General features: G+C 34.4%; 1 protein-coding gene across 2 annotated transcripts in view; it reads right to left on the bottom strand.

The window, feature by feature from the left end:
- The window catches only part of CCSER1 (coiled-coil serine rich protein 1), an 870,293-nt gene that overhangs the window by 355,131 nt on the left and 491,834 nt on the right, over positions 1-23,328 (bottom strand). For both annotated transcript variants that reach the window (XM_033214831.1, XM_033214832.1), the window contains exon 6: positions 14,865-15,072. In XM_033214831.1, the coding sequence (XP_033070722.1) occupies positions 14,865-15,072 (208 nt within the window). The remainder of the gene's footprint in view (positions 1-14,864; positions 15,073-23,328) is intronic.

Below are 23,328 nucleotides of genomic sequence, written 5' to 3'. Positions count from 1 at the left end.
CAGTCAGAAAAACCTAAAATATTTACTAACTAGCCTTGACAGAAAAAGTTTGCTGACTCCTAATGTAGATCATGGATAACAAAACAATATTCATGTTTTCAAGAGAAGTGAAGTGAACATTTTATGAGAAATCATTATTTTTTTTAAACTCTCCACTTCTTCATAGTCTGCCCAGAAGTTCATTTAATCAAAGAGAACAAAACAAATGGGTCTATTTATGTTCACACATATTTATCTTAAATATAAATTGACTCATTTCTATTTTATCAATAGCTAGTCCTCTATATATCTTGACCACTTTTACTTAAAAAAAAAAAAAAGAAACAGAAAATAATGTATGTATGTATGTATGTATGTATTTTGGGGACAGGGTCTTGCTCTGTTGCCCAGGCTGGGGTGCAATGGCACAATCACACCTTATTGCAGCCTCAGACTCCTGGGTTCAAGCCATCCTTCCATCTCAGCCTCCAGAGTAGCTGGGATTACAAGTGTAGCTGAGACTACAAGTGTGTGCCTCTACACCCACCTAACATTTTTTTTTAAGTAAAGATGAGATTGCTGTGTTGCCCAGGCTTGTCTCGAACTCCTGAGCTCAAGCAATCCTCCTGCCTAGGCTTTCTGAAGTGCTGGGATGACAGGCATGAGCCACTGTGCCTTTCCAGAAAATAATGTATTTAAAATGACAATATTTGAAATAGTAAATGTCTGTCTATCTACTGGTAAATTTAAACTAAAATAAAGTTAATCAATTTCCACAAGTTTTCGTTTTTATCAAGGTTAAAATGATACAGTTAAGGAATAGGTGAATTCCAGATAAATGGTTTACTAGATTCTGAAACACTTTTGCTCATCTGTAAACATGTGATTATTATTAGTTTCATATTACTTTTAAGAAATTGCATTATGTTATCTAAACTTGTAACATCATATTTGATAGACTCACTAAAAACAGCTATTTTAACTGTAGTTAAATATGCCTTTGATTCTGATTTTCAAACAAAAACAAAACATCATTTCAGTAAAAATGTGTCTCAGAAGAACACAATTACGGCTTTTCCACTTTGCTTAAGTGATTCTCTGCTCACTCCCTTTTTCCAAAACCCATCAGAAGCACTGCTAACTCAAGTATTCCTTGGAGATTCTGTAGGGTGCCATCTGCTGTATACCTGTTATGTTGTACCTTGAAATTTACTTAATGTCAGATTTAGCCCATCGAATCACACAAAAGTATGTGAGTTGTTTTACAAGTAAAACATTAATGCTGGATTCATGAAGAAAACTGAAAGTTACACATGCATAATAAAACCACATTAGTGGTTATTTGATTAATTATTGAATATGATTATAACACAAATAGATTACCACACCAGTTAGGTACAATGAAGGTGGCATTATTGTTAAAACTGTGAGTTGCAATTTGTTTTCTTATAAGCAATCAAATATTATGTATGGCTAGTAGATAATATAAGTACACATACCAGAAAAGAAATCTCTGGTGTATGGGTATACATTTGTTCACATTGATCCTGCTCCATTTGTATTTTGACATCATATAAATATTAGAAGGTACATTGACAGCATAGGAGTAGGCAAAATATTTCTGCCATTTTTACAGACATAGAGATCCACAGGAAAAAGGGTTTTGGGGAGTAATGTTGCTGGACAGGGAGCCACTCAGATTACATACACTTGGAAAGTGAGTTTTTTAATACAAGATTTCACATATATAAGAAAATATATATACATAATGATTTTGAAAAAATTTAAGAAAATATACTGTGAATAATAATACCTACAAAGACCTCTCTGTATGCCCCTTATTAACTGCACATGCCTTCCCCCACTGCCTGTAACAGATAATCTTATCCTGAATATGGTGTTTAGCAAATCCTTACTCTTTAAATATTTTTTTCTTATGGTCTTACTATATACATATCTATTATTTAGCAATACATTATTTAAGTTTGCATATTTTTAACTCCATGTTCTGTATTAAAATTTACCTGTGACTTGATTTTTTTGCTCAAAATATTTTTTGTGGGCAAAAGGATACAATTAACATAAAATATTCTTTTAGATTAATATACTATACCTCACTGGGAGAGTAATGTGACAAAAACACTGGGGAAAACTTAAAATTATCTAGTAGTTTTGAACATGCATCATTACACTTTTGGAAGAGACCAGATTGCCATGGAGAGATTAGGCACCCTGCCCAAAATCATATGCACACAGTAATTGTGACAGCTGACATTCAACTCTGAACAGTTTGTTCTAGTACATTGCATTAGTCTGTTTTCCTGCTGCTATAAAGAACTGCCCAGGACTGGGTAATTTAAAAAAAAAAGATATTTGACTCATAGTTCAGCATGGCTGGGGAGGCCTCAGGAAACTTACAGTCATGGTGGAAGATGAAAGGAAGCAAGGCACCTTCTTCACAAAGTAGTAGGAAGGAGAAGTGCGGAGCGAAGGGGGAAGAGTCCCTTATTAAACCATCACATCTCATGAGAACTCATTCACTATCACAAGAACAGCATGGGAGAAATCATCCCCATGATTCAATTACCTCCACATGGTCTCTCCCTTGACACCTGCGGATTATGGGGATAATGGGGATTACAATCCAAAACGAGATTTGGGTGGAGACGCAAAGCCTAATTATTTCATACCTGTATCTTGTGATCACTATGCTAGATTTATTCTGCATTATTAAGTAATAACTTTAAGTAATATAAATAATACTTTTTACAAGAAAGTTGATAGCTCAACATGGAGAGTACTCTATAAAAAGGTTTTTTTAATCATTCTTGATTAACCTAATAAAATCTATAGTGTTCTTACAAAACTAAGACATGTCTTACTTTAAAAGCTATTTTTTAAAACTCAGGACATCTATTATTAATTTTCATGTCTTTCACATTCATAGAATCATGCCATATAGGAATTAACAAATAATTTAATAACTGAACACTAGATGGAAATGGTTGTTTTTCTTCTAGGTTTTGACTATTCAAATTAACACTTAGAATAGGTTGTTTTATAAGTTGAATTTCCTAAAGCCTATTACTATGCTTTTGGAATTAACTTCAAAGGATTGCCAACGTGATTGCTTATCTTTTCTTATTCTACTTACTTTTCAGCACCTCCCCAAGTTGACCTTCTTGAAGCAATATTTTCTCTTGGCTTTTTGAAAGACACTATGCTCTTAGTGTTCTTCCTAGCTCCCTGGACACTCTTTCTCTTGATTTTCCAATCATTAAATACTGGCACATCCTACTCTTTTTTTAAATACAAATTCTCTCTTCCACAACTTTAAATATAATCCATATGATCATGAATAATTAATCTACATTTCTAGCCATGATCTCGCTGGATGTACAGACATACTAATTCAAATTTCTGCTTGACACATACATTTGCATGTTGAAATAAGAATTTCAACCTTCACCTGGTCAAAATAGAACTCTTGTTTCCTTCTGTCTTGCACAGGTGACTCCTCTCCTAGTCTTCCAAGGCTCATAAAATGGCAATATAATCTGCCTGTGACTCAAGGGACAAATTTCAGAGTTATGCTTGATTTTTATCTTTCTGTCACCACCCTATTCCAGTTCACAAGCAAGTACTATTAAGAAAACTCCTAAAAGTAAAAACAAAATGAAACAAAACAAAACAAAACAAAAAAAACAGTACGCATCTATTCCCTTCTATCTCAACTTCTATCATTCTGGTTGTCACCCTGAATTCTCACCTGGAACAACCACAGTATATGTTGATTCTAAACAGGAAATTCAATTGACATGTTGTAGCACTTTTGTGGAGTGGTGCCAGGTCAAATGTGCTGCCGTAATTGAGTAAACCCAGAAAAGCATAAATGGCAATAATATTTTTACTTTCAGTTTTAGCTAGTATGGCTTTTATTTAACATTATTGGTAAATTATTTTAATTTTATTAAAAATTATTGATAATTTTATTAAAAATTAATTGATACTGATTCAATGAATACAACACATTATGCTATTAAGCATTTACTGATATATATGTATATATATAAATAATATATATATTATTTTTTAACTGTTATATTTGTAAGTGTTTAAGAAATCTCAAATATTTCACACCTGGCTTGATATAGTCAGCAATTATCACACAAGTAAGATCACTTCAGTGGCTCATGTTCATGATTGCCTTTGAATACTAATGTCTACAACTACAAATAAGGATGAAGAAACTATTCTGCTGCAAAACATGTGCTACCTTTATAAGAAAGAATTGCTCAGAGGTTAGAACAAAGAACATAGAGGACAGAACGAAAAGCAAGAATTTTCAGTAGGCCCTGAATCCTAACCAATAAACTACTAACATGTGTATTAGTTTACAGGTTAAAATGGAAAACTGTATTTGAGTTGCTATGTTTAAACCTCATCCACAGCTATACATACTTTAGATTTTGAGATTCTGCACTTTGTTTTTTTTGTTTTGTTTGTTTGTTTTTGTTTTTTTTAAATTATACTTTAAGTTCTAGGGTACATGTGGATAACGTGCAGGTTTGTTACATATGTATACTTGTGCCACGTTGGTGTGCTGCACCCATCAACTCGTCAGCACCCATCAACTCGTCATTTACATCAGGTATAACTCCCAATGCAATCTCTCCCCCCTCCCCCCTCCTTGTGATAGGCCCCGGTGTGTGATGATCCCCTTCCCGAGTCCAAGTGATCTCGTTGCTCAGTTCCCACCTATGAGTGAGAACATGCGGTGTTTGGTTTTCTGTTCTTGCGACAGATTGCTGAGAATGATGTTTTCCAGCTGCATCCATGTCCCTACAAAGGACACGAACTCATCCTTTTTTATGGCTGCATAGTATTCCATGGTGTATATGTGCCACATTTTCTTAATCCAGTCTGTCACTGATGGACATTTGGGTTGATTCCAAGTCTTTGCTATTGTGAATAGTGCCGCAATAAACATATGTGTGCATGTCTCTTTATAGCAGCATGATTTATAATCCTTTGGGTATATACCCAGTAATGGGATGGCTGGGTCATATGGTACTTCTAGTTCTAGATCCTTTAGGAATCGCCATACTGTTTTCCATAATGGTTGAACTAGTTACAATCCCACCAACAGTGTAAAACTGTTCCTATTTCTCCACATCCTCTCCAGCACCTGTTGTTTCCTAACTTTTTAATGATTGCCATTCTAACTGGTGTGAGATGGTATCTCATTGTGGTTTTGATTTGCATTTCTCTGATGGCGAGTGATGATGAGCATTTTTTCATGTGTCTGTTGGCTGTATGAATGCCTTCTTTTGAGAAATGTCTGTTCATATCCTTTGCCCACTTTTTGATGGGGTTGTTTGTTTTTTTATTGTAAATTTGTTTGAGTTCTTTGTAGGTTCTGGATATTAGCCCTTTGTCTGATGAGTAGATTTCAAAATTTTTCTCCCATTCTGTAGGTTGCCTGTTCACTCTGTTGGTAGTGTATTTTGCTGTGCAGAAGCTCTTTAGTTTAATGAGATCCCATTTGTCAATTCTGGCTTTTGTTGCTGTTGCTTTTGGTGTTTTAGACATGAAGTCCTTGCCTATGCCTATGTCCTGAATGGTATTGCCTAGGTTTTCTTCTAGGGTTTTTATGATATTAGGTCTAACATTTAAGTTTCTAATCCATCTTGAATTAATTTTTGTATAAGGAGTAAGGAAAGGATCCATTTTCAGCTTTCTACTTATGGCTAGCCAATTCTCCCAGCACCATTTATTAAATAGGGAATCCTTTCCCCATTTCTTGTTTTTCTCAGGTTTATCAAAGATCAGATGGCTGTAGATGTGTGGTATTATTTCTGAGGACTCTGTTCTGTTCCATTCGTCTGTGAGATTCTGCACTTTGAATTGAGGCTGTAATTGAAAGATACTTTGAATGGCCTTGGGAGGGGCTGAGTGTACTTTGCATATGAGAGGAATATACCATTGACTGGTAGACTGCCTCCAAGATGGACCACAATGTTCCCTACTTCCTAGTATTCATTCTTTTCATATTATTCTTCCATGCTGAATCAAGTTTGATCTTTGTGACTAATAAATTTGACAAAAGTGATGGTATATTACTTCTGAGATTAGGTTACAAAAGACATGGTGCATTTTGTCTTCTCTCTCTCGGATTGTGTAGTCAGGGGAAAGTCAATTGCCATGTTGACCAGTGAAAAGGCTACATGGTAAGAAACTGAGGCCTCTGAGTACCAGTAGTGAAGAACTGAGTCCTCTTGCCACAAAGCAAGTGAATGAACTAGGCAGTAGATCCTCAAGTTCAGCCAAGAATTCATGACTACAGCCATGGTTGACATATTGAGTGCAACCTAATGAGATGCCTTCAGTCAAAACCCATAAGTAACCACTCTCAAACTCGCAACCACAGAAACTTTGAGATAAAAAATATCGATTTAATCTACTAGATTTTAGAGCTAATTTTCTACACAACAATGTATAATTTTATGACAACCTTATATCCTCCAATGCTGATAAATTTACTGTTAATTCTGTCATTTTATTATTAACTTTTTTGGGCTTATGATTTGTCTGCTTTTAATTTTACGGTTTTATTCTTTATTATGTGTTTCTACATACTTCATTTGGATTTAATTTACCCTACTTTTATTAGCTTCCTTTTTAATTGATATTTTATAGTTGAACATATTTTTGGGTACATGTGATCTCTTAATGTATGTATACAATGTGGAGTGATTAAATCAGGGTAATTGGTATATACATCACCTCAAACATGTATCTTTTCTTTGTGTTGGGAACATTACAAATCTTCTAGCTATTTTGAAGTGTAACAAATTATTATGAACTATAATTTCCCTACTGTACTATTTAATATTAGAACTTCTTCTTTCTGTTCAACTGCTTTTTGTATTCATTAACCAACATTTCAAGGAAGAAAGCTAGGTTATGAATTATAGCACTCTTATTTAAATATAAGCATTTAAAGCTACAAATTTCCCTGTAATCATAGTTTTAATTATATCCAGAAAATTTTGATTTGTGATATTATTATCACCATCTCATTGGAAACATTTTAAAATTTCCTTTCAGCTTTCTAAATTTGTCTATGGGTTATATAGAAGTTTGTAATTTAATTTCCAAATATTTGATGCTTTTATAGTTATTTTATTATTTGTGATTCCTAGTTTCATTCCATTGTTCTCAAGAAAATGTACTCTATAGATGTCTACCTTTTAAATTTAATGGGACTTATTCTGTTACCAAGGATATAGTTTTTCTTGATGATGTTCCACTCGCATTTGAAAATAATATATAATTATTTTATTAAGTGTAGCATTCTATAAATGTCATTTGGATTAAAAATATTGATAATATTGTTCAATTCTTCTAGAAATTTTCTGATTTTTTTCATTTAGTTGCTTTATCAATTATAGAAAGAAATGTTTTAAATTCTTCAACTGTGATTGCTAATTTGTTTATTTTTAGTTCTGTCAGTTTTTGCATTGTATATTTAGAAGTTCTAGAAACAAGCCATCCATATGTTTGATTGTTGTGTCTTCCTAAAGAACTGACTTTTACCATTAGTAAGTATGGCTTTCTGACTGTGGTAAAATGTCATATATTTAGATCTACTTTGACATTACTACAGCCACTCTAACTTTCTGCCATTTGATGTTTTCATGGCACTTCTTTTTCTAATTTTCCTTAAACATATTTGAGTCAGCAAAAATAAATAAATAAATACAAAGAAGGTAGCAAAAACTTGTAGTGTTGTTATTTTCAAATGGTAAGTGTAAAGAGAATTCTGATTATTAGAGTGCTATCTATACTTCCATGGTAATTGCTTGATTTGGGTATTTCTTTACGACTCTTCAGTGTTGCCTTTTCCTTCTCTAACTATCCATTGCTAAAGGTCCTACCCCATAGACTTTTCTTTCCGTCTCAAGATGTGCTGATAGGAAAATGTCATTTAGTTATAAAATCCTTATTAATGCTCTTTGAATCATTTACTGAAATGTAGTAAAAATAGGTCGGGTGCGGTGGCTCAGGCCTGTAATCCCAGCACTTTGGGAGGCCGAGGTGGGCGGATCACGAGGTCAGGAGATGGAGACCATCCTGGCTGACACGGCGCGAAACCCCGTCTCTACTAAAAATACAAAACATTAGAGACTCCGTCTCAAAAAAAAAAAAAAAAAAAAAAAAAAAAAAAAAAAAAGAAATGTAGTAAAAATAAATCCTTTAAAAATTCCCAACAGTGATGAATGATGAAGTAGAAAACGCTCTAAATTTTATAATGTAATTGCAAATTATACTGAAAAAAAAACCCAAAAATTTTGCATTGAAAATTATCCTTGAAAGTTTTTCATTATTATTCCTTTTAGATAAAATGAAAATAATGGTTGAACTATTAGGTAGTAGAGAAAAGAAAAAGAAAAACAGATTCCAGCTCTTTAATCAATGGCAGGTCTTTTCCAAATGTTTCACAGCCCCAATATTTGCATCAACTACATGGGCCTGTAAATTACATAGATTTTCAAATAAGTAGTTCCTCGATTTTTACTTATCTACCTATTTTGTTAGAATAGATTCAGCTTGTTATATCAAAATATATTTGTTAAAGAGAGATTAGAGCAAACTAAAAGGAGACATCAAAACAAAACCTACCTCTGTAGATATTAAACATTTTCTTTTATAGATTAATAAAATTATGTGAAAAAATTTAGAATAAAAAAGAAAAAAATGATACAGTTCTCCTCCCTTGCTATAGTCATGTCTTTTACCACTAATACTAGAGAATAAAGTGACAACAATAGAATTTCTAAGGGCCCAACATCAGTCATTTTTCCTTTTTTTTTTTTTTTTTTTGAGACGGAGTCTCGCTCTGCCGCCCAGGCTGGAGTGCAGTGGCCAGATCTCAGCTCACTGCAAGCTCCGCCTCCTGGGTTTACGCCATTCTCCTGCCTCAGCCTCCGGAGTAGCTGGGACTACAGGCGCCCGCCACGTCGCCCGGCTAGTTTTTTGTATTTTTTAGTAGAGACGGGGTTTCACCGTGTTAGCCAGGATGGTCTCGATCTCCTGACCTCGTGATCCGCCCGTCTCGGCCTCCCAAAGTGCTGGGATTACAGGCTTGAGCCACCGCGCCCGGCCATCAGTCATTTTTCTAAAAATAAGGAAGTTGAAGTTTGGAGTTGCTGGGAATGTGAATGGGCATTTTAATTAAAAAGAAAGATCGTTAAAAAAGGATGACACAATTTGGAGTGTGATATTGCATTCAGATTATTCATTCTTAGCTCACCTAAAAATTAAAATCTAGGATGTCAACAGAACATCATTAGGAAAATGGTAAGCTTAGCCAAACAATAAGAAGTAATAATGGCTTTCTACCAACAATTTTATGTTTATTAGATTTACTAATTTGTAGTTTTATAATGATTTATAGTTGTCCTTTTCCTCTGAAATTGCCATGATGTTTAGTGAAAACAAAATTATCTCTGTGTAAAAAGAGTGAGTACATACAGAAATAAACAGTCTCTAAACCACTAGGCCTTTCTTCTAATCTGGAAGATGTAGCAGATAATTTTAAAAATACAGTTAATGAACACTATAGCCATCTACTGCATAGAAAGATCTGAAAAATCTTCAGGAAATTATATCTACCATTGATAGACTTGGGCAAACAAATGAGTCTTGATTAAATTAAATCTAGTAATTTTCGTGATGTGTCTTTATTTCATATTTGGAGAATAAACATATTGCACACTCGTTTAATGAGGAGAAATTTGCTGCATACTTATTTTGATCCTCATTCCATCAAGCACCCAAGTTTATCATTTGTTTTCTGTCAACAGTTATTTTAATGGTAGCCTGTAAACATAATGAAATCTAGTTCCTTTCATTGATTTATTAATAAACACTTATTAAGCAGCAAATACCCTCCAGGTTGAGAAGATACAAGAAGATGCAAATTCACAATATCATTTTCATGCATCTTAGAGTATCACTGGGAAAAGGAAGATTAGCAATTATAATGAAGACACATAAGTGCTCCAATGATAGAGGAAATATAGACTGTTATACAACCTGTAGAAGAACTTGTAAGAGCAATTAGGAAACATTCAAAAAATTACAGAAGACTGACTTGATTACATATTCATTTTAGCCTGACAGCAATGAGTAAACTGATTTGATACGTGGGAAGACTAGAAGTAAGAAGACCAGTGATGAAGTAACTTCAGTAAAATGGACCATCATTGATGTAGGAGCAGTTGGAAGATGAGATAGATATAAGTAGATCTGAAAAGTATTTAGGAGCAAGAATCTCCTAAGTAGAGGAAGGTTTCAGGATGTTTAATACAAACAATCTAAAACACAATATGCTAACCCAGTGCTTTTCCAGTATACTTGGAAGAGACACTTAGTAAGTCCTCGCCATTCACGTGCTTGGGCCAAAGACAGGTTTCACTGAAGCAGAATATTTACAGCAATGCCTAGCCATTATTCATCTCCATCTCTGGTTCCTACCCAAGATGATTCAGATACAAACATGCTGTTAGATTCACTTTCACAGTTTTATTCACTTTCAAAATTATATTTTATTGAAAGTATATATTATATATTATAAAATAGCATATCCCATATAATCCCCAAACCTGGATTAGATTAATATGATTTATATTGTTATTTTGATGGCATAAAATGGAAGAATTACTAAGCGCCAAATGAATTACTTGATGAAAATTTTTATTAAACCCAAAGTAGGTAGAATAATAAGTAATGAAATGCTAGTTAATGACAAAATAACTTTAAAAAAATCTGGAATGAGCTAATGGGATTTAACATTTTAATAGCATCTAAGGTCGTTAAGCCAGTAATAAAAATTGCAAAATAATTTTAAACATGTGATAGCTCACAAAAAATGTTTGCAAGAAGTAAATTTTATAGGTAGCTTTAAAATATTATAAGTAGATCTCACCATTAATGCTTATATTCATTAAAATGACATGATTAATATGGACTATACAGATAAGAGTACTTGAAAAATAGAGTACAGGTCAAGTACCCCTTATCCAAAAGGCTTGGGACCAAAAGTGTCTTTTGAAATTTTTCAGACTTTAGAATATTTGCATATAACTTATGAGATGTCTTGGGAATGAGACCCAAGTCTAAACATGAAAGTCCTTTGTGTTTCATATATACTTTATAGACATAGCTCAAAGATAATTTTATACAATTTTTTAAATAATTTCATGTATAAAACAAGTTGTTTAAAGTACTTATATGTGGAATTTTCCACTGGTGGTGTCACATCAGTGCTCAAAAAGTTTTAAGTTTTGTAGTATTTTGGATTTTGGATTTTCAGATTAGGTATGCTCAACCTGTATATTTATTTAGCCTGTTGTGTAGAACTTTCCAAGGAATTATTTTTATTACTCCACAACCCTGAATCTGTTCTAGAAACTTTAGGGAAGTCATCTATTAAAAATCTGTCTAGGCATCCTTCTAGCCACTAGTCATTAATCACAACCCTACAGCAATCTTAAAACAGGTTAGGCCAAAAATATTCTGTGTTCCCACTATTACTATCTCTGGATACTTTCAAATGCTATTTGTAGAAGATATTCCCTCAAAAATAATAAAGGATAACTTGATTTGCTCACAAGAAAGGTGTACCTTTATTAGCAAAAGTGTAAAAATATCATGAATGCACTGCATTTCTACTAAGTGATGGGTTTCAAATAGATCAATGGGAAAAAATATACAAAAGCAATACTCATGTAACGAATATCTTAAATAAAAGAATATTCTAACATGACATATAAAAATTAAGTAGTTATTTTACCTTGAAATCAGATAACAGGGACCTCCTGCCATTAAAAAATAATCTGTGAACAAAGATTGAACTATTGTACATCACAAAAAATCAGTTCAAAAATAGGAATGAATTTTTTTACATTAAAAAGATATTGTTAATCTAAATGCATATTGATATTCAACTCAAATTTAGTAATACAATGGGAATTGCAGTTTAAAACTTCCTGGCTTAGGGAACGTTTCAAAAAACAATTTTCTTTAGAGACATCTATTATGAATATCTTCTTAGTAGAACTGTTGTCTATGCTAATCATACAATAGTATTGCTTTTCCCTGTTGATAATAAAGACCCTCTGCTCACTGAATGGGCTGCACAAACATATATTAAGTATTGTTCACTCTACATCAGCTTTAAAAACCGATTCTCTTCAGTTTCTTTGAATACTCCTTAATAAATACAAACAGGTGGCAGTATAAAAACCATCTCAATATATGTTGAATATTGACTTTATAGTGAATATCACTAAATATTTTAAAATTATAAAATTAAGTACTCTAAGAAAGCCTCTTGCACCTTCTGTCAGTTCTTTCTACTTCACTTTTGCTTGAATTGATTTGTTATTAAAATTCAGACCAAACAGAGAAGTAAAAAGCTGAATAGTTGAGATTAGTATATTTTATTGTAACAGCTGTTACTAAGTTTGCCTTGTTCGAAGAGGATCAGGTTGCATGTTAAGCCAAAGGTTGAAGAAATTCAAATTTATCTATTCATTTGCAGGCAAATATTTATGTTGTCAGTGTAGAAATCATATAGTTATACACATAGTAATGTGCTAGTAAATATTTAACAACAGGCTTGCCAAAAATAAAAGGCCTTAATTTGCAGTGTTTGCCAATTTCTGAGGCATAAATACTCCCACATGGCTGATTTCAAGCTACCAAAATGACATAAATGAATCTACATGTTGGAAATCTGTACAGTAGGAATTATATAGCACTTCCACCATGTGATTCTAAAAGATGTAAATCATCTCACAAGTGTAGATAATAGTAAAATAAACAGAAAATATGTTTTGAATACTGATTACCCTTTTAAAAAGTAATTGATTTAATTATAAGTTCATATAATTTATTTGATGCCTTCGCTTAAGCACCAGCTCACATAATTTCTGAAATTCTATGAGTAATCAGGTATAAGCATACCGCTCCAGCACAACACGTTATAGGATCCAGAAAATCCAGAAACAAAGGTTGTCTTAGTGATACAACCTGTATGGGACACAGAGAAGATATCTTCCAGTTTTTGTTTATGATATGGTTTGACTGTGTCCCCACCCGAGTCTCAGCTTTAATCATAATCATCCTCATGTGTCAAGGGGCGGGGGGCAGGTGGAGCTAATTGAATCGTGGGGATGGTTCTCCAAATACAGTTCTCATGGTAGTGAATAAGTCTCATGAGATCTGACGGTTTTATAAATAAGAGTTTCCCTGCACAAGCTCTGTTGCCTGCCGCCATGTAAGATGTGACTTTGTTCCTTCATTGCCTTCCACTGTGATTGTGAGGCCTCCCCAGCCATGAGGAACTATAAGTCAACTAAATGTCTTTCCTTTATAAACTACCTAGCCTCAGGTATGTCTTTATTAGCAGTGTAAGAACAGACTAATACAGTTTATAACAGCTGATGAGAACACACTAGAAGCCCCAATAGTCTATGGCATTCATTTATCTTATATTGCCTTCTTTCTTCCTGATTCAATTCTAGCCTCCAGTGGTAACTGCTAGCATTATTATGAAAGTGTTCAAAAAGCAAATGGTAGCAATCATTATAACATAGAGACTATCAATTCTAAATAATAATATTTTTCTCAATTTTTTATTAATATATCCAATCAATAAAGGTAAATCTACTTAAAGATAATGGGATGTAATACAAAGACACAAATTTCAGGCTGTTGCCCTGAAATTACACTTACTTGAGGAAAATAATTTAAAATTATTAACTCTCACTTCACATGTCTATGAAGTAATAATAATCATGTGTATACTTTTTATAGAAATCCTTCAAATAAAACAAATGTTGTAATTATAAAAATCAAATCAAAGCAAACTTGAATCCTAAAGAATGGCTGATTTCTGGGCACAAGCGTAAAATAATCCCATTATGCATTTTCCTGACTAGCTCACTGTTTCACTAACTAGGCCCAGAATGTGTGGAGGGTAGCTGCATTCCTCAGGCAAAATCATTCCAACCTTCAGATTGAATTTTAGTGTAATTCAGCTTTACTGAATTCTGATTATTATTGGAACAAAAATGACTAAGTAAACTACTTTTATGGTATTATAAAAACAAAGTCCCAGTATCATTGATGTGAAATACATTTAATAGATCTCTCAATAGCTTTATAATAGCATGTAACCATAACTTTATAGCTGACACCCATTTCTCCTTAACTGACAAATAGAAGGATGCTTGGGATCAATTTATTATTATTATTATTATTATTATTATTATTTTATTTATTTATTTTTTTTGAGACGGAGTCTCGCTCTGCCGCCCGGGCTGGTGTGCAGTGGCCGGATCTCAGCTCACTGCAAGCTCCGCCTCCCAGGTTCACGCCATTCTCCTGCCTCAGCCTCCCGAGTAGCTGGGACTACAGGCGCCCACCACCACGCCCGGCTAGTTTTCTGTATTTTTTAGTAGAGACGGGGTTTCACGGTATTAGCCAGGATGATCTCGATCTCCTGACTTCGTGATCCGCCCGTCTCGGCCTCCCAAAGTGCTGGGATTACAGGCTTGAGCCACCGCGCCCGGCCCAATTTATTATTTTTTAAGTATTTTGTAAGCTCTTATAATTTTAAGGCTAAAGAGTACCTTATAAACCAGAACTTCAAAACATTCATTTGACATATGAGACTAGCTGAGGTCCAAGAGGAAACCTGACCCCTGTACAATGTCATGCAGTTAATCACTGACAGAGCAGGGTCTCACCACGTCTGCAGACTTCATTGTCTACCAGCACTGAAGGACATTAATCTTAGAGCAAACCATTACCTCTTGAAGAACTCTCTTCATCTTTAATAATAATGTCTTGACTGCTGTGCAGTCCTGTAACATCAGTCTGAATGGCAAAGAATCGATGCCTCCGTTTTCTTCCACACCTTGTAGGGTCCAATCCGCAGATGGACTGTTGGGCATTCGGCTGATGTGGGAACACCTGGTTTCTTGGTCAACATCCTTTGTTAATTTCAGGGAAAGATTTCTAACAAGAAAAAAAAAAAAGAACAAACATTACAGTGCAGCATGCTTACAGCAGTATTTCCCAAGTTGTTTATCAATGTTTCTAGTATCCTAGAATTTCTTGTGTCCTCATTTCATTACATTATTATTATTATTATTATTATATTATTATTATTTTGAGACGGAATCTCGCTCTGCCGCCCAGGCTGGAGTGCAGTGGCACGATCTCGGCTCACTGCAAGCTCCGCCTCCCGTGTTCACGCCATTCTCCTGCCTCAGCCTCCCGAGTAGCTGGGACTACAGGCGCCCGCCACCATGCCCGGCTAATTTTTTGTATTTGAGTAGAGACGGGGTTTCACCTTGTTAGCCAGGATGGTCTTGATCTCCTCACCTCGTGATCTGCCTGCCTTGGCCTCCCAAACTGCTGGGATTACAGACATGAACCACCGCTCCCAGTCTCACGATATTAGTTTTTAAAAATTTTCAGACATTCCAGTAGAAATTATGAAATGGGTCAAATGTATATTTAGTGATAAGATTCGATGAAAATTACAGTTTTAGGATATAATCTTTCCATTAAAAAATTCTTTCCATTTTTAAAACAAGAGACCTATCCAATAATGATAATTAATATTGTAACATACTTTTTAGGGCTTGTACTTAATTTCAATACCATATATATATATATATATATACACACACACACACACACACACATACATACACATTTCTGAATTATGCTATTTTCTTATACATTTTTATATCATATAATTTTTACGTTGCTAAAGATACTTTAGCAATGTAAATAGAGAAAAAAACAAACAGATGCTCTGGCACTTGCCACCAAGGTCAGGCTATAATACAGATAAGAAAATATATTTTTAATTAATTTTATTCATGTCTGATTATTCACAAACAGGACCACTGAATTTGTAAATTACTAGATAATTAGTAAACACATTTTTGAATAATATTCAATTGTTTACTTATCTTCACAGGTATGTTCAGTGGTTCAATTGTCCTTTGAAGGGATAAGATAATAATTACTACCTCCATTGTATATTTACAATGAAATAATGAATAAAAAATTATGGCTAACATTTTTTGAGGGTTGGCTACTGTCCAAGTACTGTGCTAACCATTCCATGTGTGTTAATTCATTCAAACCTTGAACAACTTCAAGAGGTAGATATAAAGTACAGATAAGTAACTTTTCTTGTTGTTAAAGAGTTAGTAAGAAATGGATGTAAAATGAACTAACCTAGGACTTTTCCCCCTACTAACTACATAATGTGCATGCATATAATAATAGCCAATATTTATATAGTTCTTATTGAACTTCAGGCAGTCATGTAATGACCTAATAGGTGTTAAATCATTTAATTCTCAAAACAATTCTTTTAGATACTATTATAATCTCCATTTCCCAGTGGGGTGATTTGAGTCAAGAGAGGTTAAGTACCTTGCTGATGGTTACACAGCTAACAAGGGACATTGCTGAGGTTTGAATGCTGGTAATGCACACTTAGCTCTAAACCACTACAGTGCTGCATTTTGTGTGGAAAACAACCAGGCAATTGAACAAAATAGTATACTTACAGTTATACTAAGAATCATTAACATTTTCACTTTAAAGTGTGTATTTTATCTGATACAATTGATCCAATTTAATTATATTATCTCCAACTTGCAACGAACTATACAGTCATTCTTATAGGCTTCTATTTAGTGTTAATGCTTTCTAGGGCTATTTTCTCTAAGATCAATAAGAATAAAATCAAGTATAAACATTAGAAGTCACAGTAGGTATATATTAAATTAGAGTAGTACTTTAGTTATAATAGAATTTTTGAAGATGCATCATTTTTAAGTTGTGAACTTGCCTGGTATTTGGCATATATTAGGCTGACTCAGTAAATAGTTGTATAATTGAAATTGAATAGATAAATACAACTATGGGTGAATAAATAAAACACAATTTGTTGTAATCATCTACACATACAACTCTCATACAGAAAAATGTTTCTGTATTGTGAATTGTTACGAATTACAGGGCTCCTGTCCATGGCTCTAAATTTCCTGCCACAATTACAATATAATTTAAATTATATTTCTATAATTCCTGTTAGTTAGCTTGCTGGCTCTTTAAAATTATTTGGTCAGTCATGGATCTAAACATCCATGCGGACTGACACAACTTTCAGGAATCATGTTAGTGTGAAGTTCTAACATTGTATTTCAGGAAATTTACTGAGGCTCTGGAGATTATAATTTAATATTTACAAATTTAAATATCTTTGCCATTTTCAAATAGCTAAGATGAACCATGTACAGAAATGCATTTTGAAGATAAAATTAGTCATTTTTTCATACTTCAATAATTTGAATATATTTTTAATCCCAAAAGGAAAAAGATGATGGCACTTTTTCCAAAATTATTGAAAACATCCACATTGTGTCCAGAAGAGCAGTGATGGCTGAAGTTGCAGAGATTAATAGAATTCTATCACTGACTTTAAGAAGTTCACCATAATTATTAATTTTTTAGTAGTTCATACCAAAAAAAAAAAAAAACTAATATTCTTTCACATATGAGAAACAAACCAATTTATCTCAAAACATGTTATCTCTACATGAAGAAATAGATCTGCTACAAGGCTATGGTAATCAAAACCATTCTTAATTAGGTTGAAATCATCAGTGAAATATCTGTTAAATGGAGTTGCCACTCAGCTGAAAAGGCCGGCACAGTCATCCTGTTTTATGTTGATTGCCATTGTCTTTCTGATTGGTTGGTACTTATGGTTTATGTCTTAATTTAATTTAATGTACCTGTCTTAATTTAATGTAACTTAATTTAGGAGAGCTAAGTAATTAAACATGAGGCCAAAGTACATAAGAAAGCGGCAGCCCTTTATTGCAAATATGCACACACTCTCAGGCAAGGTTCTCTGGTCCTCAGGTGTGGGGGCCAGGGAAGTTGCCCCTGCGCTCTCGGGTGAGGTTCTCCGGTCCGCGAATGCGGGCCGAAGAAGTCACGCAGGCTCCTGCCGGCAGCGGACTTTTATGTATTGGTACTGGAAGGGGGAGGGCAGTGGGCGGGATAAGGGCGTGATAGGGGCATCTCCATAGGCATGGCCGGGTAAGTTTCGATCTCTTCGGATTGACGTCCGGCGGAGCCTGCATTTTCCCGCGCGGGGGTAAGTTGGTGATGAAGAACCTGGAAGCAACAGGGGCCGTGCCTTCTTGTTTACCGTCCTCCATCTTGTCCCTTCTCCCTCACCCAAACAGTTTACAGTTGTTCAATATATTGAATATTAATGTTTTGATCAATAGACATTATTGGGCAGAAAAATACCCAAGTGTTTCTGGGTAAATTCACCTAAAATTATCCTTGTGGTTGACAAGAAAATGAAGAAAAATCTCTAATACAAAGCCATATTTTCCTTTAGTACAGAAAATATATAATAAGGCTGGTGAGGGGAGAACAAGATTCAGGTGCTCTTCTCTTCTTGAATTTAGTAGGGTTCACTGGATAATACAATTCATGCACTTGGGGATATATAACTCTGCCAACTCTGAATTATTATAGTTTCAAGAAACTGAACAAATGTGCTTTATATCACCAAAGATAGTCCTGTAACTTGGCAAAAAAAAAAAAAAAAAAAGTATGATACTGAAGCTGGATACAGTGGTTCATTAATCACCATAACTACTCCAAACAAAAAACAAAGACAATGTAATCTCCACTGAACACATTTATATACAGTTCATCCTCTCTGGGTCAACTTCATGAATCTTCAGTAAAATTGTTAGCAATATTTACACATGCCTCATTGCTTATGAGTGCTAACCAAGTTTTTATAATTTAAGATTTAGTAACATTTAAAGTTTTAAAGTTTGAGACATACAGACTTTTCAAAGCCCATAAGTACCAAAATAACATAGGTTTTGGATGAGATTAATAGCAAATCTCATAAATTTTACATTAAGTGGATTCTTGAATGAGTAGAGGATTTGAGTCTTTCAACTGATACTTAACACATTTAAGTTAAACTACGATGGTGAACTGACTTTACACTTTTCTCCCTGGGATCCTTTGTGTGAAAGGAATTTCTTACCAAACTAGTTCAAAAGTTGTTCTGTAATTCTTTTCGGTATGGCAGACAGGTTTAATGGGAAAACATATATCTTGACACACTACAGGGGAACTGAAAGATTTTCCTTACCTGAGAGAGAAAGAATATTTTTATGATTTTTTTTCTCACTTAGCTATAACTAAGTAGTATCATTGGGTAGTTAGAATTTCCTCTTTCCCACCAGTGCTCTTCAAATCATTTGAAAATTTCTTAATACAATGGCCGAAATGACTATCAAAATACAAGATCATGTCAGTTACATAGCACTGATCCCATTATCTGTCATAGGAATCTTTCTTTATTTAGTGCAATGACATCTTTCATTATAGGGAATGTCTATAGCCAAAAAGCATCTCAGTGACTTACACTTTATAATGTAATTGTGATTTCTGAACCAAATTTCCAAAGAACAGAAAAGTAAGTAACCCCTGTTTACCAAGCATAATACATAAGCATATGCACACAACTGCCTTCCAAAGCTTCATTAAGTAAAGCTGCAGAAAATAATTTTTAAAAACCTTAACTTAGGAAACTTACTGTTGTTGCAACCTCATTTTAAAAAGGTTCAGGTTATTTATGGTGAGTTTAATCCTAGCCTGAATAATTCTAAGACCAGCACAATGACATAAATCTATATTAATGAACTGGCATTCCCAGAACCTAGCAGAAACTATCTCTTTAAGGACCTACCTACAGAAAGGCCGTTGATTATGAATAACTTATCATACTTCCTTTCCAAATATATTGTTTGAGAGTGTCATTTTAGGAAAAGACTTGTATCTCAAATTGTTCTGTAGCTGGATGTTTCATCATATTTCTAGAAGAGATGAAATCAGCATTTCCCTCTATAGTAAGTGTAGTGGTTATAAGAACTTAACGGCCGGGCGTGGTGGCTCAAGCCTGTAATCCCAGCACTTTGGGAGGGATCCAAAGACAGGCGGATCACGAGGTCAGGAGATCGAGACCATCCTGGCTAACACGGTGAAACCCCGTCTCTACTAAAAAAGTACAAAAAACTAGCTGGGCGTGGTGGCGGGCGCCTGTAGTCCCAGCTACTCAGGAGGCTGAGGCAGGAGAATGGCGTGAACCCGGGAGGCGGAGCTTGCAGTGAGCTGAGATCCGGCCACTGCACTCCAGCCCGGGCGGCAGAGCGAGACTCCGTCTCAAAAAAAAAAAAAAAAAAAAAAAAGAACTTAACACTACATTTAGATAAACATTTACATGTAACAAGTTATTTCACCAGTACCTGTGATATGAGGAAAAGCAAGATAGAATTCAAATATCTTAACATAGCCAACAAGGTTGTTTCATGGTCTAGAAACTGTCTCTCACAAAACCTCATCTCTTAACAGCCGCCTCTTTGCTCTTTGAGTTCCAAACAAATTGGCCTTCATTCAGGCCCTGAAATGTGCCAAGTTCCATCCTGCCTCAGGGCCTTTGCATATGTTGTTCTATCTTCATAAAAAAATATCCTTTACCCACCTTCAGATCTTCCCTTAAAAAACATCAGGTCGCCAGAGAAACCTCTGCAGCTAGTACCCCACTCTTAAAAAATACACAGGTACCTCTTTTATATGGTAGGTCTTCATTTTTAATGCTTATCACAGATGCATTTAAAAAAACTAATTTGAAGGGACCTCTAAGAACACATTGGACTGAGCTGATCTATACTCCACCTCATGTTCCAAATACGAATAAATGCTAAATAACTTATAACTATGTTTATTTTATAACATGTTACAGTACAAAAGGAAAAGCCAGATGAACTTCCAGGTGCCATATGAAAGCAAGCAAACCAGAAATAATTACACAAATTGCCACTGTGGTAGTGTCAGGGTATTGAACTTGCATGAAGTTTCTAAAAACAGAGGCTGCAGCAATTTTTTATGCCTATGCAGATAAAGGATGATCTGTCACAGATAAAGGGGACTCATAGTGCTGATAGACATAAGAGTTTCAAAGTTTAAAAAGGCTCAAAAATTCACTTGATCTACTAGTAAATTAACTGCCTGCTAGAATAACTCTGTTCTTTCTGTAAAGGAAGACAATAAAATACAGACTCTGATAAACATGTCATCCATTCGTGTGTGGCAAATATTCACATAAGCAGACATGCAAAGAAGCAGAAAAACAATTTACAGAGAGACACTAACAATGAGATGACCCATAGATTGGAATTAGCTGACAAGAATTTGAATCAGCATTATAAATATCTTCAAGGTCTATTAAACATGGTAATAACATAAAAAAATGGCAAGTCTCAGCAGAGAAAAGAACATTATAAAAATGAAAAACAAAAACAAAAAACCAGAAACTCGAGAACCAATTGATAACATTTCTGAAAGGAAAAAAATTATTATGGGCAGACATTGTTGGCTGCCTGCCCGCTCTTCATTTTATATCTCCTTCCTGCTTCTTTCAAAAACAAAACTTCTTAATTTGTTTAAATGCTGGTTCTCCTATGACTCAGAGAAATAAGAGAAAGACTGGGGTAGGAGGGCTTCAGGAAAATATTTCCTCCCTGGCAAAAAGAAAAAAAAAAACAAAAAACCCAGAATAATTATAGCTATTTTCCTTTGGATATTGTTTTGTCTTGATATATTGCCTGGAATGGTTGGCGTATCCCACAAAAGAGAGGAGAGTCAGCTGTAAAAAAACAAAACTGGTGGCTGGGCAGGGTGGCTCACACCTGTAATCTCAGCACTTTGGGAGACCGAGGTGGGCGGATCACTTGAGGTCAGACATTCAAGACCAGCCTGGCCAACATGGTGAAACCCCCTCTCTACTAAAAATAAAAATACAAAATTAGCCAGCAGTGTTGATGCATGACCGTAATCTCAGATACTCAGGAGGCTGAGGCAGGAGAATGGCTTGAACCCGGGAGGTGGAGGTTGCAGTGAGCCCAAATCACGCCACTGCACTCCAGCCTGGGAGACAGACTGAGTGAGACTCCGTTTAGAAAAGAGGAGGGGAGGGGAGGGGAGGGGAGAGGAAAGGAGAGGTCATTGTTTCTTGTAACTAACCAAGTTGGGGATTCCCTACCTCTAGATTTCTTGTTAGACAAGATTTTGGGTTTTTTTGTTTTTACTGTTTAATAATCTTTGTGTTAGGTTTGTCTTTTACTTGAAGGTGAAGGCATTCTAACTGGTATAATGGCTAAAGGATATATTCCAGTAAGAAAGACATTAAATCTAGAAGTAAGGGTGAAATATCATAATTAACTGTGTAACTATTTATTTCTATATTTGAGACTAGGACAATTCAAGGAAGTAATAGGGACAGCACTTATATTTCTTGTTCATTAATGTATCCATAAAACCTTGCAGAATTCTATGTAATGGTCATACAAATAGAATAATCAAATTTAGTAGAGAAAAAGCATAATAGTCCATCATGTAAAATATCTCCATTTAATATATAGGAAAGCTCAAGCCTAAATTAATTTTCTAACTCACACAGAGACTGCGAAATTCTGGTTTCCTGACTTCTAGTCCAGTGTTCTTTTACCATATTGTATCATCTCTTAATAGGGTGAAATTTTTAAATATACTTATATTTATCTATTCTATTTTCACTGAAGCTAGAAGAGTGAAATATTACTAAGTTACAGTCTTAGGGAATTAGATTAAATAGTAAGGACTCCCACTATTCACTAAAATTAGTTTCCTTGTCCAAAATTTTATTACTTTTATTTTTACACCTATTTTGGTGCTTATTTTTGCTGTGTCCAAAATTTTAGAGAAAGCAACCTATGAGTGTAAAACTGATCATACAGACTCTGCAAGTTCTTGCTTAGTCTTAAAAAGAGAAGGTTGACGTGATTGTGTATGTTCAGTACCTTTTCTCCATGCCATTAATGTCATAAGTATTTTTCTCTCCCATTTTCTAGTTTCACATTCACATGTGATTTGAGATCCAGGTTAAAGATCATTTCACTTATGAAAAGAATCAGAATTAATGAATGTAGAGATGAAAGTACAATCAGGTTGAACAAATTATTGTTTAAAAATTCCATAAACATAAAGATACACACCAAATTTGTTTATGCACACAGACATATTTTTTCACTTTCTAATTAATTATTTAATTGTAGGTATTGTATGCCTGTAATTATGCTATGATTGAAGTAATAATACATT

The sequence above is a fragment of the Trachypithecus francoisi genome, unplaced genomic scaffold (genome assembly GCF_009764315.1).
Source record: "Trachypithecus francoisi isolate TF-2019V2 unplaced genomic scaffold, Tfra_2.0 Lachesis_group1, whole genome shotgun sequence".
Taxonomy (NCBI): Eukaryota; Metazoa; Chordata; class Mammalia; order Primates; family Cercopithecidae; genus Trachypithecus; species Trachypithecus francoisi.
The sequence above is the reverse complement of the archived record's forward strand: the minus strand, read 5'-3'. Positions and strand labels throughout refer to the sequence as shown.